Source organism: Vicia villosa, linkage group LG5 (assembly GCF_029867415.1).
Source record: "Vicia villosa cultivar HV-30 ecotype Madison, WI linkage group LG5, Vvil1.0, whole genome shotgun sequence".
Lineage (NCBI taxonomy): Eukaryota > Viridiplantae > Streptophyta > Magnoliopsida > Fabales > Fabaceae > Vicia > Vicia villosa.
This window is the reverse complement of record NC_081184.1, coordinates 126206552-126220057: the sequence shown is the minus strand read 5'-3', so window position 1 is coordinate 126220057 and position 13506 is coordinate 126206552. Positions and strand designations below refer to the sequence as shown.

Sequence of the window (13506 nt, the reverse complement as noted above, 5' to 3'; positions counted from 1 at the left end):
GGTTGGGAAAGCATGTGAGGAGAGGAGGAAGAATGCAGATCAAAGAAGGTGGCCACGTGGAGGAGCAGCAAAGCAGAAGGGCAAATTGGTACTTTCCAGCACATCCAACTTTCTTATATTGTAGATGTTTTGATTTGCTCACTCTGACGTTGCATGGTGATTGAATTTTCTTGCACGGAATTTCGTGGCATGATGTGACTGAAATAAACGTAGATGACATTTTTGTATTCTCGGATTGGAATATGACTACAATTTAGTTTTTGAAAACAGTTTTCTCTTATTAAAAATCGAAAAATTAAAAATTTTTTTTAGAATGTTTTATAAAATTGTTTTCGAAAACTATTTTCAATTTAGTTGTTTTTATAAGATAAAAACTAGAGTAGCTAAAAGATGTTTTTCGTTTCAATTTTGTTTTTTCTTCAAAATTCCAATTTCTGAAACACATGGAAAACTAACCAAGTATTATTAATGGAAAAATTGTAATATTGTATTTGGCGGAGCCAGAAATTTTAGGGAGTTTGGACAAATATTTTACACCATGTTTTTTTTAAACTAATTTTACATCCTGTTTCTACTAATTTTGTCATTGATTTTGTCTAAAATTTTGTCCTTGATTTTGTCCAAAAATTTCACACCCTATTTTTACTAATTTGTCCTTAATTTTATTTAAAAATTACTAATTTTGTCCCTGATGCTGTCTAAAAATCGACTATTAAGTGAGGAGTATACAACGAAAGGAGGGGTTGAGCCCGGGCACGCGCCCGGGCTCGCTGGGCTGTAGATCTGCCCATGTATACTTGTGTTATAACAATCATCAATATAGAAGGATCCAGTATCATCCATATCATCAATATAGTCTCAATCAACATATCCAACAATTGAAGGATTACTCTATTCACGGTTAAATATGACCCCATAATTCAAAATACCCTTTAAGTATATGAAAATCCACTTGATTGCTTTTCGATGATATTTTCCTAATTTTGAGATAAACATACAAACTTGACTTACAATTTGTGTTAGTTTTGTGATTTGTTGATTGACAAAATTTTTGATAAAACATGTATCACAACATTGTGTTGAACAAAATGTCGTTGCATGTTGACTAGACATCGTAGTAGACTGGGTTTTACTTCTTGGAAGATTTGGTTTATTTAATGAGAGATTCTCTACTATTTTATCTCTCTACTATTTTATTTGACATATTATCGCAATATAAGAAGGATTATTTTTAGAACAACTGTTTCTTTCCAGCTGTGCACTTGTTTCATAAAATAGGATGTTGAGACATTTTAGGAAACATGTGATGTTTGTTCCTTATTTTAAGCAGAAGATTATGCAGAAGATTTCCAACTTCTGTTTTGGATATACGTTTCATTTGAATGAAAAGCTTGATGCTTATGGAAGACTATTTAAAAGAACAACTTAAACCTAATGTATCAACTAAGCCATGCGTATTGAAGAGTCTTTTAGGGTTTTAGTTTGTTCATTGTTTATTGTGAGCCACTCTATTATCACCTTGATATTAGATTTGGACTGAGTTTGAATTGTAATTTGTCAATCACTCATAAGATTTTAAGCAAGAGTGAATTATGTGTCTTGAAAATGTGTCTTCTATCATTTGTCTGTCATCGTTGTTTATCACATGTTGTGTGATTGAAGGGAAGTGAAAGGGGTCTCATATCTAGGAGTGTCTTAGATAAAAATAACACAGGTAGTGATTAGGTGAGAAGATTGTAAACCAGATGTTGTTTACTTAGGCTTCAAACTAATAATATTTTAGTGAATTTATTCCTTTGTTTGGATGCCTCAAGAGCAGGTGATGTTCCACTGAACTGGGTTAACAATCATCTGTGTTATTTACTTTCAGCAGTTTATCTTACTTGCATAACTATTCTTGTTGTTGTGACTGATCTAATATCAATGTCGTGACATCTAGTTTGACATCTAATATCGATGTACCAGAATTTCAACTTGTGCCATAAAACTGATAATAAAGGAGCATTGACAATGATAATTTCGTAAATAAAACACCAAATGGAGTAAGCATTTCTTCATTTAAAACTCCGAAGGGCGTTGTTACAAGGGGAGCTACCAAAGTTGAAAACACAAAATACAAAAGATAAGACCATGGAAAGGAAAAACCTAAAGATTGGATAGAGTGGACATAAATGGTCCGCCCTCTTCTTGAACTAGTCACTCATTGTTGATAGAAGAAGCCTTCGGAGAAGGGATTTTCTCTTACTCGTTACAGGGGGACCATTTTTGAGTAGGGGGACAGTCTCTTGACCGGGAACGTCTTCCTCATCCACAAGTTGACATCTTTTATGATTTTTAACAAGTCCATCTTGCTTAGGTCTAGGTCAGGATATAAGGATGTCATCTACGTCTTCTCCATCTCAAAGAACATATTAGTAGCCTCGACCACCTTATTCTTGCAAACAAATAGAACTCCCTCTAGTTTCTTCTCGAGGAGAACCTCCTCCTTGAGAGAATCAATTTTGAAGCTTTGAGCTCCATTTTTATTTGGGCGAGATCTTCGCCAAGCTTCCAAGTGTCTTCATCTTTCTTTTTTCGAGTTTCCTTCGGAGAACGTTGTGTCAATAATTCTTGGCTTGATGCCTTTCTCATTATTATTTCTCGTATATATAGAGGTTACAAGGATATATCGGTAATTACACTAAATAATTATATTTAATGAGAACAATCAATTTCTGATTTGTTTCCCTTATTCTAGGAACAAACCCTTATTCTAGGAATAAACTAATTTTTATTCACACCCCCTCAAATTGATGCTGCTTGTCAATGAGCATCAATTTGCTAACAAGAAACTGATGACATGGACGCCGAACAACCTTGGTAAGAATATCTGCAATCTGCAACTTAGTACTGACATCAGGAAGTGATTTTATTCGGCCAGCATAAGCGTCATAGATTGAGTGATAATCAACTTCAATATGTTTGGTGTGTTCATGAAAAACAAGATTCACAATAATTTGGATGGTACTTCTATTGTCAGCATAAAGTTAGGTTGGCGCTAAATGAGGAAATCCAAGTTCAGCCAAAAGACCATGAAGCCAAACTATTTCAAAACAAGCAGCAGACATGGCACGATACTCAGATTCAATAGAAGATTTAGAGACTCTCGTCTGTTTCTTACTTTTCTATGAGATCAATGAAAAGCCAATAAACATGCACCAACCAGTGACATATCAATGAGTATCAGGACACCCTGCCCTATCAGAATCACTATAAGCACTCAATTTAGGAGCAACTTTAGTAGAAAAGAATAAACCACGATTATAGCTTCCCTTCAAGTAACGAATTATACGGCAAACAACTGCCAAGTGAAAATGGCGAGGAGAGTGCACGATTTGACTTACTTGTTGAACAACAAATGATATGTCAGGGGTAGTAATAGTCAAGTAATTAAGGCTACCCACGAGTTGACGATACAAGAAGGGATCATGCAATAGATCACCATCATCACAATGATATTTAACATTAACCTCAAGAGGAGTATATACTGGATTAGCCGATTGGAGACCAACCATAGAAATTAAATCTGTGGCATACTTGTTTTGATAGAGGAATATACCCTTGGATGTAGAGTAAACCTCAAGACCAAGAAAATAATGAAAATGACCAAGATCTTTCATATGAAACGATGCTTGTAACTACTGTTTAAGGCTTTGAATCGAAGCATTATCAGAACCAATAATAATCATATCATCAACATACAGAAGAAGTAGGACAATTCCAGTAGACGTTCGATGAATAAATAGAGAAGAATCATATTGAATATGAGTAAAGGAGAATCCAAGTAGAGTGGAGCATAATTTTTCATACCATGCTCTAGGTACTTGTTTCAAACCGTATAAGGAACGTTTGAGCTTGCACACACCCTTACATGACGAGAATAAGCCTTGAGGAGGAGTTATATAGATATCTTCTGTCAAGCCACCATGAAGAAAGGTATTTTTCACATCCATTTGATGAAGATACCGTCCATTAGAAGCGGCTATAGAGAGTACCGTTTGAACATATGTCATTTTGGCAACCGGTGCAAATGTCTCATCATAATCAATTCCATATTCCTGCTTATTTCCTATGGAAATCAATCGAGCCTTGAAACGGTTGAGAGACCCATGAGAATTCAGTTTCATAGAATACACCTATTTGCAACCTATGGGTTTTATATCATGGGGACAAGGGATAATATCCCATGTAAATTTCTCTTGAAGGGCCCGAAGTTCCTCATTCATTGCTTTTATCCAACGCAAGTCTTTAACAGCCTGTGTATAACAAGTAGGAATAAATATGCTAGAAAGTGAGGCAGTCAGAGAAGTATGTGAGGAATCATACATGTCTGGTGAATATCTATCTGGTGCTTTAGATATTCAACCAAAACGTCGTGGTTCAACCGGTTCAGGATATGGTGGTGGGTTAGGAGCACTGGGAATCTGTTTTCTATGTTGTCGGGCATATGTCATTTCTGGTTTGTAACGTTCTTTAGATTGAGGCATAATAGAAAAATTAGGAAGAATAGCAATATCATTTGTGGCAGGAGAAAGAGAATGAACATATATTGATCATAAAAAAATGTAACATTCTGAGAAACTCGAAAACGGTAATTAGAAACATCATAACACACAAAACCTTTATGAGAGTTGATAAATGAATATTGAATAGATTGTGCTCCAAGCTTATTTCATTAAAACAGAGGTAAGTGAACAAAACACGCACATCCAAAAGTATGTAAATCACTATAATTAGGCTTAATTTTAAAAAGGCGAAAGAAGGGAGAATCAAAATCAATCACCGTAGAAGGAAGACGATTGATCAAGAATACAGTTGTGGAAAGAGCCTCTATCAAAAATTGGGATGGCACAAAAGCTTGAATAAGTAAGGTGCGCGTTACATCAAGCAAATGACGATTCTTTCGCTCTGCCATCCCGTTTTGTTGGGGGGGGGGGGGGTATCGGGACAAGACCGTTGAGACAAAATCCCTTTTTTTTGTAGGTATCCCTGAAATTCATGAGACATATACTCACCTTCCGAGTCAGATCAAAATTTTTTAACACTTGCTTGAAATTGATTTTCAACATATGTCAAAAACTTCTGAAACATAGAAAACACTTCAGACTTAGATCTGAGAAAATATATCCAAGTAAAGCGACTATAATCAACAATAAGTGTGACAAAATATTTATAGTGAGCATGAGATGCTGCAAGAGACATTCCCCACACATCACTATGAATCATCTCAAAACAAGTAAAAACACGATGAGCACCTGACGGAAAAGAAGTGTTTTACTTTTGGCCAATTTGCAAACGAAACATAAAATAGAAGTAGCACAATCATGTTTATTTCCCAACAAACCAATTTTAAATAAATGAGACAAAACAGTGGAATTTGGATGGCCCAATTTTCTATGCCAATCCTCATAAGAGTTCAATGCAGTATTATACGCAAAAGATAAATGACTAGAACTAAACTAGAGCAGAAACAATCTTCCCACTTTAAGCCCATTCGCGATCACCTTCCCCGTCACCTGCTCCTGCACAAGACAACTAGCACGAGAAAAATTAATATTACAATTGTTATCCATCAATTGACCAACCGACAATACGTTGGAAGCAAGTCTGGGTGATACAAGCATGTCACGAAAGTTGGAGTTTAGGTTACCAACATTATTGATAGAAAGTTTATTACCATCATCAATTTGAATTTGTTGATTACCATTATAGGAATGTAAATTTTGCAAGTATTCAGAGGAACCCGTCATGTGATTGGATGCACTAGAATCAAGAAACCATGGTTAAGAAGCATTAAAAGACTTACCCTAAATTGCCAAGGCTGAAAGAGCAGAAAGTACCATTTGTTGAATCATTTCAGGTTGTAGAACACCACCACTAGATGCACCAGTACTGAGAGGACCAACTGCAGAGTTGATAGTGGCATGAAATGCTTGAGCTGGACGTTGTGCTGATCGGGGAGGACGTGTGGGAAAATCAGAGATGATATGACTCTGTTGTTTGCAATAGTTGCAAAACTTCTTACTGCAGCTGCGGGCAACATGTCCAAATCGTTTGCAAGAAAAACATTGGACTTGTCGCATATCACGACCCTTTCCTGTACTTTGAGCAACATATACAATTGCCACAGGTTCGAAACTGACACCATCACGAGACATAGTTCCTTGAGTAAGTAGACGTTGTTCCTCCCTTAGAAGTTCACCGACACAATTATCTAAAGAAGGAGCAGGACTCCTATTGAGCAAAGCACCTCTGACAACCTCAAATTCTGGACGGAGTCTCATGAGAAATTGATATCGCCTACTGGTGTTGTAGACCTCTTGAACAACCGCGAGAGAGGTTTTGGGAACATTAGCATGTATAATAGCAGAATGTTCTGTCCAGAGATTCAAAAAACTAGAATAGTATTCTTGAATAGACAAATCACCTTGTTTATATTTGGCTATGTCTAGCTTCAACTGAAAAACGTTTTGCTGAATTGTACTGGTTATAAATGCGCTTAAGATAATTCCATATTTCTCGAGCAGTTAAAAATGAGCGCAAATTATTTATCATCTGAGGATCAATACTGTTGAGAATCCAAGTGATGATTTGAGCATCTTGAGTTTTCCATGCATCTAAAGTAGTTTTATCTATCAGAGCCTTAGAAACATCATCTAAGTGACTCTATAATCCCTTTCCTTTAACATAAATCTTGAACTGAAATTCCCATGCAGAATAATTTCTGCCGGTAAAGAGAACACAAAAATTATCCCTTTCTTTTTCGGAAGCCATATGAATTTTTATGTAACAAAATTCAACCTCACTAATTAATAAATTATTATAATAATAACAATCCACCTTCAGCAACAACAACCAAACCAAGGTACCCAAGAAATATCCACGAACAATGCACTTTACAATCTACAAACAGTGCAATAACAACCAAACCAAGAGAACCAAGATTATTCAAGATAACACACGAACGATACAATCCACAAGCCACAAACAGTGCAACCACGATTTGGAAGGAGAAGATAATCACTATCCAGAATCTCAAGCCAAGAACATCCAAGAACAAAAAAAAAAATTCAAAATTGCAACCGAGAAAACAAACCAAACACGACACAGAATCACGATTCGTGAAGGAATCGCAAAACAAACTGAATCCCTAACCCCTGAATCAGAATGGCATCTGCACAAAATAAATTCCGCGGTGATCGATCTTGACCAAACACAATGAACAACAAAACTGGAGCGATCAGAAGAAAAAAACGACCAGAACAAAAAAATCACAGGTTTGATCGACGAGGCTGATACCATGTCAATAATTCTTGGCTTGATGCCTTTCTCATTATTATTTCTCGTATATGTAGAGGTTACAAGGATATACCAGTAATTACACTAAATAATTACATTTAATGAGAACAAATCAATTTCTGGTTTGTTTCCCTTATTCTAGAAACAAACTCTTATTCTACGAACAAACTAATTCTTGTTCACACGTGTGCCTCATCACACTCGCACTTCTTAAAAGTGAATTTTAGGGATTCTTGTATCTTACAAAATCCTAATTTTAAAGGGAGATTTTCTCAACGAAATATAACTTAAATCTATAAATATATTAATAGAAATATACATATGTACTTTAATGTTTAAATAACACAATTATATATATTTTGTGCATGTGTATATTTAATTTTGTCAAAATACAAATTTACATGTATATGCTTCCATACGTGTTCAAGTAAAAAATACAAGCTTGAGATTCAATATTACATAACTAGTCAGAGACCCGTGCTGTCGCACGGGTGCATTATTTATGATGTAATATTTTATGAACGATGCGAAAAATGTGAAGTAAAGAAGTTTGACCAAATTACATATATAAAATGGAAATTAATAATTAAAAAAATTTACTAATCAAATATTAGTAGTATGAAAATTAAGTTCTAAGTTAAAATAATAATACAAATATAGGTTTAAGATAGGACAATAACACAATAGCAAAATTGGGGCCAAATATTGAATTGTCCAAAAAATCCTGCAAGGCTTACAATTAAAAATATATATCGTGTTGATAGTGTCCCGTAATAAAAATAAAAATTTTGACATTTAAAAATAAGAATTTTGTGTTTCAAATACAAACAATTGTTAATTAAAATAAAGTAGATATTTTGATGATAATGCTCCGTGAAAAAAATTAACATTTAAAAATAAGAGTTTTGTGTCTCAAATAAAAACAATTGTTAATTAAAATAAAAAAATTATTTTGTTGACAGTGACCCGACAATAAAATATAGTCATGATTGGCCATCACGATTTTCCTAAGTTGGTCTCTTCACAACCTTGTTGTGGTTTTCAAACATTAGCCTATAGTTCTTATGCACGGAGTAGATTGATAGGAACACAAAAAAGAAGACTGCTAATGGTACCTTTTATCCGGTAAAATAAGCAAAAGAGACACTATTATATCGATTATTCTGAGCATTGGAAAAGTCTCTGTTCTGAAGCAGGAAAGAATACTAATTAACCATACATACATCTAGTTTCCAATGAAAATATTTAATGAATTGTTTCCGAAGCTAAGACCGAATCCATCCGAAGCTATTACTTTTACCAAAACTGTTGCATAAATTAACTCTTTGTGATGATGACATTGTGATCCTTCTCCCTTACTTTTATAAATATTATTTAATGAATTATTTGACTTTACATTTGGATGTCAATTAGTTCAAAATACTACTTTTATTCACTAATATCCACCGTACACACTAAACATAACTCTCTTTTATCCAATTTTTTAACTTAATTGTTCTCCTTCCTTTATATTTTAAAACTCTTCTGCATCTTCATATACAACATAATCCTTACCACTAATTCTTCAAATATGCATGTAACAAATTCAAGAAAACTATGAATTTAAAATCATTCTTCTTCTATTTTAATGTCTCAGACACTTATGCATACTTATAAATGTCTCTTCATCCAAACCAACTCAACACCTTTGTCCGAATCTATGCTGCACAATCTCACACTTGGATGTACAAAGGGAATTGTTTTGTGCTTTTCTTCTTTTGCAACTCGAGGCTACCGACCCGCCAAAACCTAAAAGAAGGCTTGTGATAAAAGATTCAGAAATATCAAATGTGATTCTGTATCCAGATGTGTAAATGGTTGCATATTTATTAGCATGAATTTCTGAGTCCATAATGGTGTTAACAATGTTTTATCAGGTTTATAATATGAGTTTGTTTATCCTAAGATCAAGGTAGCATAACCAAGATGTGGTTGATAACTTGGAAGCAATCTTTGATTCTGTACATTTGATACTACAGCCTTCTAATCAGCATGTGGATTTGCTAGAGAAGACTCTAAAATTCAACCTGAAAACTTAGAATAAACCTAATCAATATATGCAACAGCTACATAACTTTTAAAATGCAGATGCAAAATCTCAATCTCAATTAAAAATCAAATTCAAAATGCAAAATTATAATGTCAATTCTCCAATATCAGTTCCATGGTGCTAAGGGTGAGGGTGATATAGAAATCAGATCCATGTATAAACTACATAATCTACAAAAAATTATATATCAAAAGCATCAATATGAAACTCTCCTGTGCAAAGACTAAGCCAATATAAAAACTTTGCATTATTATATTGTTCTTAAAATTTTACATCTGATACTTTATATATTCACTATGAATGTCTGATTTTGCACTCCCTCTCCCTTGATTCTGCATTGGTGAAACCACTACTGACAAGCTAATTTCACATCTTTTTTGTTGAAAAATATTGTCCAATATTATTTAGAATTCACAGCATCCATATCTAAAATATTAATCAATATTCAAGCTTTAGCTATTACAATAATGATGCATTCAGTGCTTATCAATGTTATGATTTATAGCTAGTGTGAAGTAGTTTAGTCATATATGATTCTGTTTTGAATCAATTTAGTCAAAATCTTGCCCAAATGTTAAGACTGAAGCTAAAAGATAATGAAGTAAATTATAGAAGAATTTCAGCAAATTTCAACAGATTACAGCTCAACAAATTACCTTCAGATACCTTCACTTGAGCAACAAATGAAATAGATATGGGCAGCCAGATCAATTGAAGATATGGGCAGCCACTTATAAGTGTTAATTCTGCAGTAAGAAAATGAAGTCAATATTAGATATATTAAATTAGCAACCAAACTTATAAAAGCATTACCTCAAATATTAATCAGTTCAAAATAATCAAATTACTTAAATTATTGTACCACATGTTCTTCATATATACATTGAAAAGCTTATGTTCGTTTGATTGAAATCCAAAAACTGAAATAAACTACTCTGTGTCTAAAATTACCTGAAAATCATCTCTAGCTCACCAATGCAATCAAAAATATTGTGTATTAGTTGTCCAAGTACCATAGTAAGGTCATTGCTAAATGGTTCAAAAGTCACAAAACATTAAGTTCCAACTATGAACAGAGTGAGAAATAGTGAAAGAGAGATTGAAATGAAATATGAGTTTCTAAGATACCATATAATCGGAGACGAAAACACATAAATTCATCTCAACAGTCACTCACCATATGCGTATCTGTGGAAAACACATAAATTCATCTCTTAAACGTTATAAAACAATACAACTTCACAAAATTAATTTTGTATTTTGATGAAATAAATTTAGGTTAAAATATGAATGCATACCCGTAATATTTTCCTGAAGCCATTTGGAATTCTTCAGGCTATAAACGCCTCGAGTCATAATGCAACAAAGCCGCCATAGCTCCAGCAAATAACAACACCAAAGCTAGTTTGGATGTAGCAAAACAGCAAAGATCCGATAATGAATCCAGTCCCGACTATTAGTATATAAATTTCCACCACCAAGATCTATCTGATAAAAAGAAACACTGAATATTTAATAAGATTAGACTCAGATCCATGAAAAATGTCATTTCGGCAGCAAACATTGTCATTTCGGCAGATTCCAACACCCTTAACTACAATCCCTTACACTGAAAAGAAATATAGTTAATTGCAAAAGAGAACTTATGCATACCTGTTCACCCAAAAACTGACTTTCCACAAAGTCTGCCATCTGCTGTTCACCCTAAACCCACCATTCTTTGAGGCAACCTGTTGTAAAAATATACATAAATTCAAAATGTCAAATATCACTAATAAGCAATCAATAACTTCAAATATTTAAATACTAAATACTTCGATACAAATCTGGAAGGCAACCGTTTTTTTCCAATCGAACTCCGCCATAAGATCCACGCCTTGCTGTTGTAACTTTGTTGCAGTCCCAGGTAGTTCGTGTCAAAATCATCGAAAAGCATTATACAAAAATCAAAATAAAAAAACTAAAAAATACATATCCTATGCAAAATATTGGAATTAATCCAATACATATCACTGGTCTTTAAAACCAAGAACAACAACACAAATAAACAACTGCAAGAATCATGATTTACGAATCTGAATGAATGAGTGAATGAGTCCAAATTTTACTTACTTGGTTGTAATGTAGATAGTGTCACGTGATTCCCGAGAAAGATTGGCGAGGGCTATGTCGATGCCGGTTGGACGTGCATCAGATCTTCACCGTTCTCTGTCGATTGCTGGATCTTTGATTATCGATCATAATCCAAATGCCATTTGTTGTTATCTTTTTCGGTTCTTTCTTTGCTTGAACTTTGGTGACTCGGCGGCGGCATATTAGGGTTTCATAAAATTTCATAAAAAGAGGTAAGTGGAAGAGAAGACGAGAGAGAGAGAAGGAAAGTGAGGAAGAAGAATAGAGAGGGATGGTTTTGAACGAAAGTGGCCAATGACAAAGTGACAGGTGTTGGTTTATTTGACATAATGCACCACTTGTCATGTTTTTATTAGTCCAAATTAAAAGTGTTTGGTTAATTTGTTAATTACGTAAATGTCCAAGTTGTAGTGTAGAATTTTTTTAGTGAAAGGGCAAAAAAGGAAGATTGATCAATTGTTTAGTATTAGCTTTATTAGCTTTATAGTTGATTGGACAGATTAAGCAGTTGGATAAGAAGAATCCATTGCAATGCCACACAAGCCTTCCTTAGCAGCTATACCTCTTTGCATCCTTATGTATCCTTTCTCACCCCACACTGTTCCCCATGAATTCTTAACCAACCAATAATCACTTCCATTTGCACTTCCATACCCAACTGCTGTAACACCATGATCTAACTCAGTTCCACATTCTCCTGTATATATTCCATGCGAATAAAACATGAAACTTGAATCACTCGCATCAATAGAAACTGATATTGGTTGATTAGCCACAGCCTTGAGAAGTGCATCCTCACTATTGACCGGAACTTTCTCGTATCCTTTAATCTTTGCAACAGGAACAATTGTTGCAGTGTTACAACTGCCATCTGCTGCTTTATAAGGATAATTAGACTCACTTGTGATTCCACCATTTTTGATGATAAACTCAAAACCATCTTCCATTAGTCCTCCTTCACATCCTTGGTCTTCTCCCTTTGTGTCACAATCAACTAGCTCTTGTTCTGAGAGAGATACTAATTTGCCTGTTGTTATTTGGTTGATACCTTCTGTTGCAGCAATAGTTGAGAATGCCCAGCAGCTCCCTTGATTCATTTTCAAAACAAACATTAATTATTTGAATCAAATAAAATCATAATAAAGTATTAGTAAAATATTGTTCATTGTGTATCTTATACTTACCACATTGACCTTGGTCCTTGATTGGAGTAACAGCTCCTTTTACCCTCCAATCTACGGATGCTGGAATAGAAGTCACATCTGCATACTTAAATGATGTTGAAGTTAACTCAGTAGCACTAGACTTCTTTTTGTAACCATTACGGGAAGCCTTAAATTCCTCAAGGGTCAAATCAGCTAGGTGATTGACGCTTAGTTTGTAAGGTTTGTTGTTGGCAGCATTGAATGATTCAATGAATTCAACATTGTCCTTGAATATCATGAAACGGTTGTCTTTCTCAGCATCATCTTTATATACTTTGCCATATTCTGTCATCCATTGCTCGTGTCTTTCTACTAAGGATGATGATGATTGTTGCAGCTTTCGGGACATTACATTGGTGATAGTGAGAGCAAGGATGAGGAACAGAACACACATGTATTGCTTTTGATTGTTAGAAATCATTTTTTGTTATCCAAGAAAGCCTTTCTACTAAGGATGATGATGATGTTGATTGTTGAGGTGTGTATGTGTTTGTGTTGGAGAAAGAAATGTAAATTGGTATGAATTGAAGGAAATGATATTGGTGGTTTATATAAAGATCAAAAACTTTATACTGTTAGAGCATCTTCAATGGTACAACTTACATTTGAGTTCTTTATGGGACCCACTAAGCCACATCATATTAAAAGAATTTATTTAATTTTAACTTTAATAAAAATTTGATATGGGTCCCACAACTTTACCTCATAACTTGATTTGATTGGGTACTAGAATGTTTTAAT

The 13506-nt window shown here is 34.3% G+C and overlaps 1 protein-coding gene and 1 long non-coding RNA gene across 7 annotated transcripts; both read right to left on the bottom strand.

Moving 5' to 3' along the window:
* Window positions 1-8888: 8888 nt before the first annotated feature.
* LOC131602386 (uncharacterized) lies at window positions 8889-11849 on the bottom strand. 6 transcript variants are annotated; one of them, XR_009284067.1, is made up of 7 exons: window positions 11266-11847; window positions 11081-11157; window positions 10726-10915; window positions 10556-10615; window positions 10379-10456; window positions 10084-10173; window positions 8889-9404 (listed from the first exon to the last, which is right to left on the bottom strand). It is a non-coding gene; the product is annotated as an uncharacterized LOC131602386 (long non-coding RNA). The 6 variants fall into 6 exon arrangements; XR_009284072.1 differs by having other exon boundaries at window positions 10379-10615; window positions 10726-10931; window positions 11081-11316; window positions 11540-11849; XR_009284070.1 differs by having other exon boundaries at window positions 10379-10615; window positions 10726-10931; window positions 11242-11848.
* Window positions 11850-12060: 211 nt separating this feature from the next.
* LOC131607271 (senescence-specific cysteine protease SAG39-like) lies at window positions 12061-13203 on the bottom strand. The gene is made up of 2 exons (XM_058879285.1): window positions 12745-13203; window positions 12061-12647 (listed from the first exon to the last, which is right to left on the bottom strand). Exons 1-2 carry the CDS (start codon window positions 13184-13186, stop codon window positions 12061-12063), a joined length of 1029 nt encoding a protein of 342 aa, XP_058735268.1. The 5' UTR covers window positions 13187-13203.
* Window positions 13204-13506: the final 303 nt, after the last annotated feature.

What these genes read in the sequence shown, in the direction of transcription:
- LOC131607271 (XM_058879285.1), bottom strand. Translation starts at nt 13,186, where the DNA reads ATGATTTCTAACAATCAAAAGCAATACATGTGTGTTCTGTTCCTCATC. An exon ending in CAAGGACCAAGGTCAATGTG is followed by an intron (nt 12,648 to 12,744) that starts GTAAGTATAAGA and finishes AAATGAATCAAG; the next exon opens with GGAGCTGCTGGGCATTCTCA.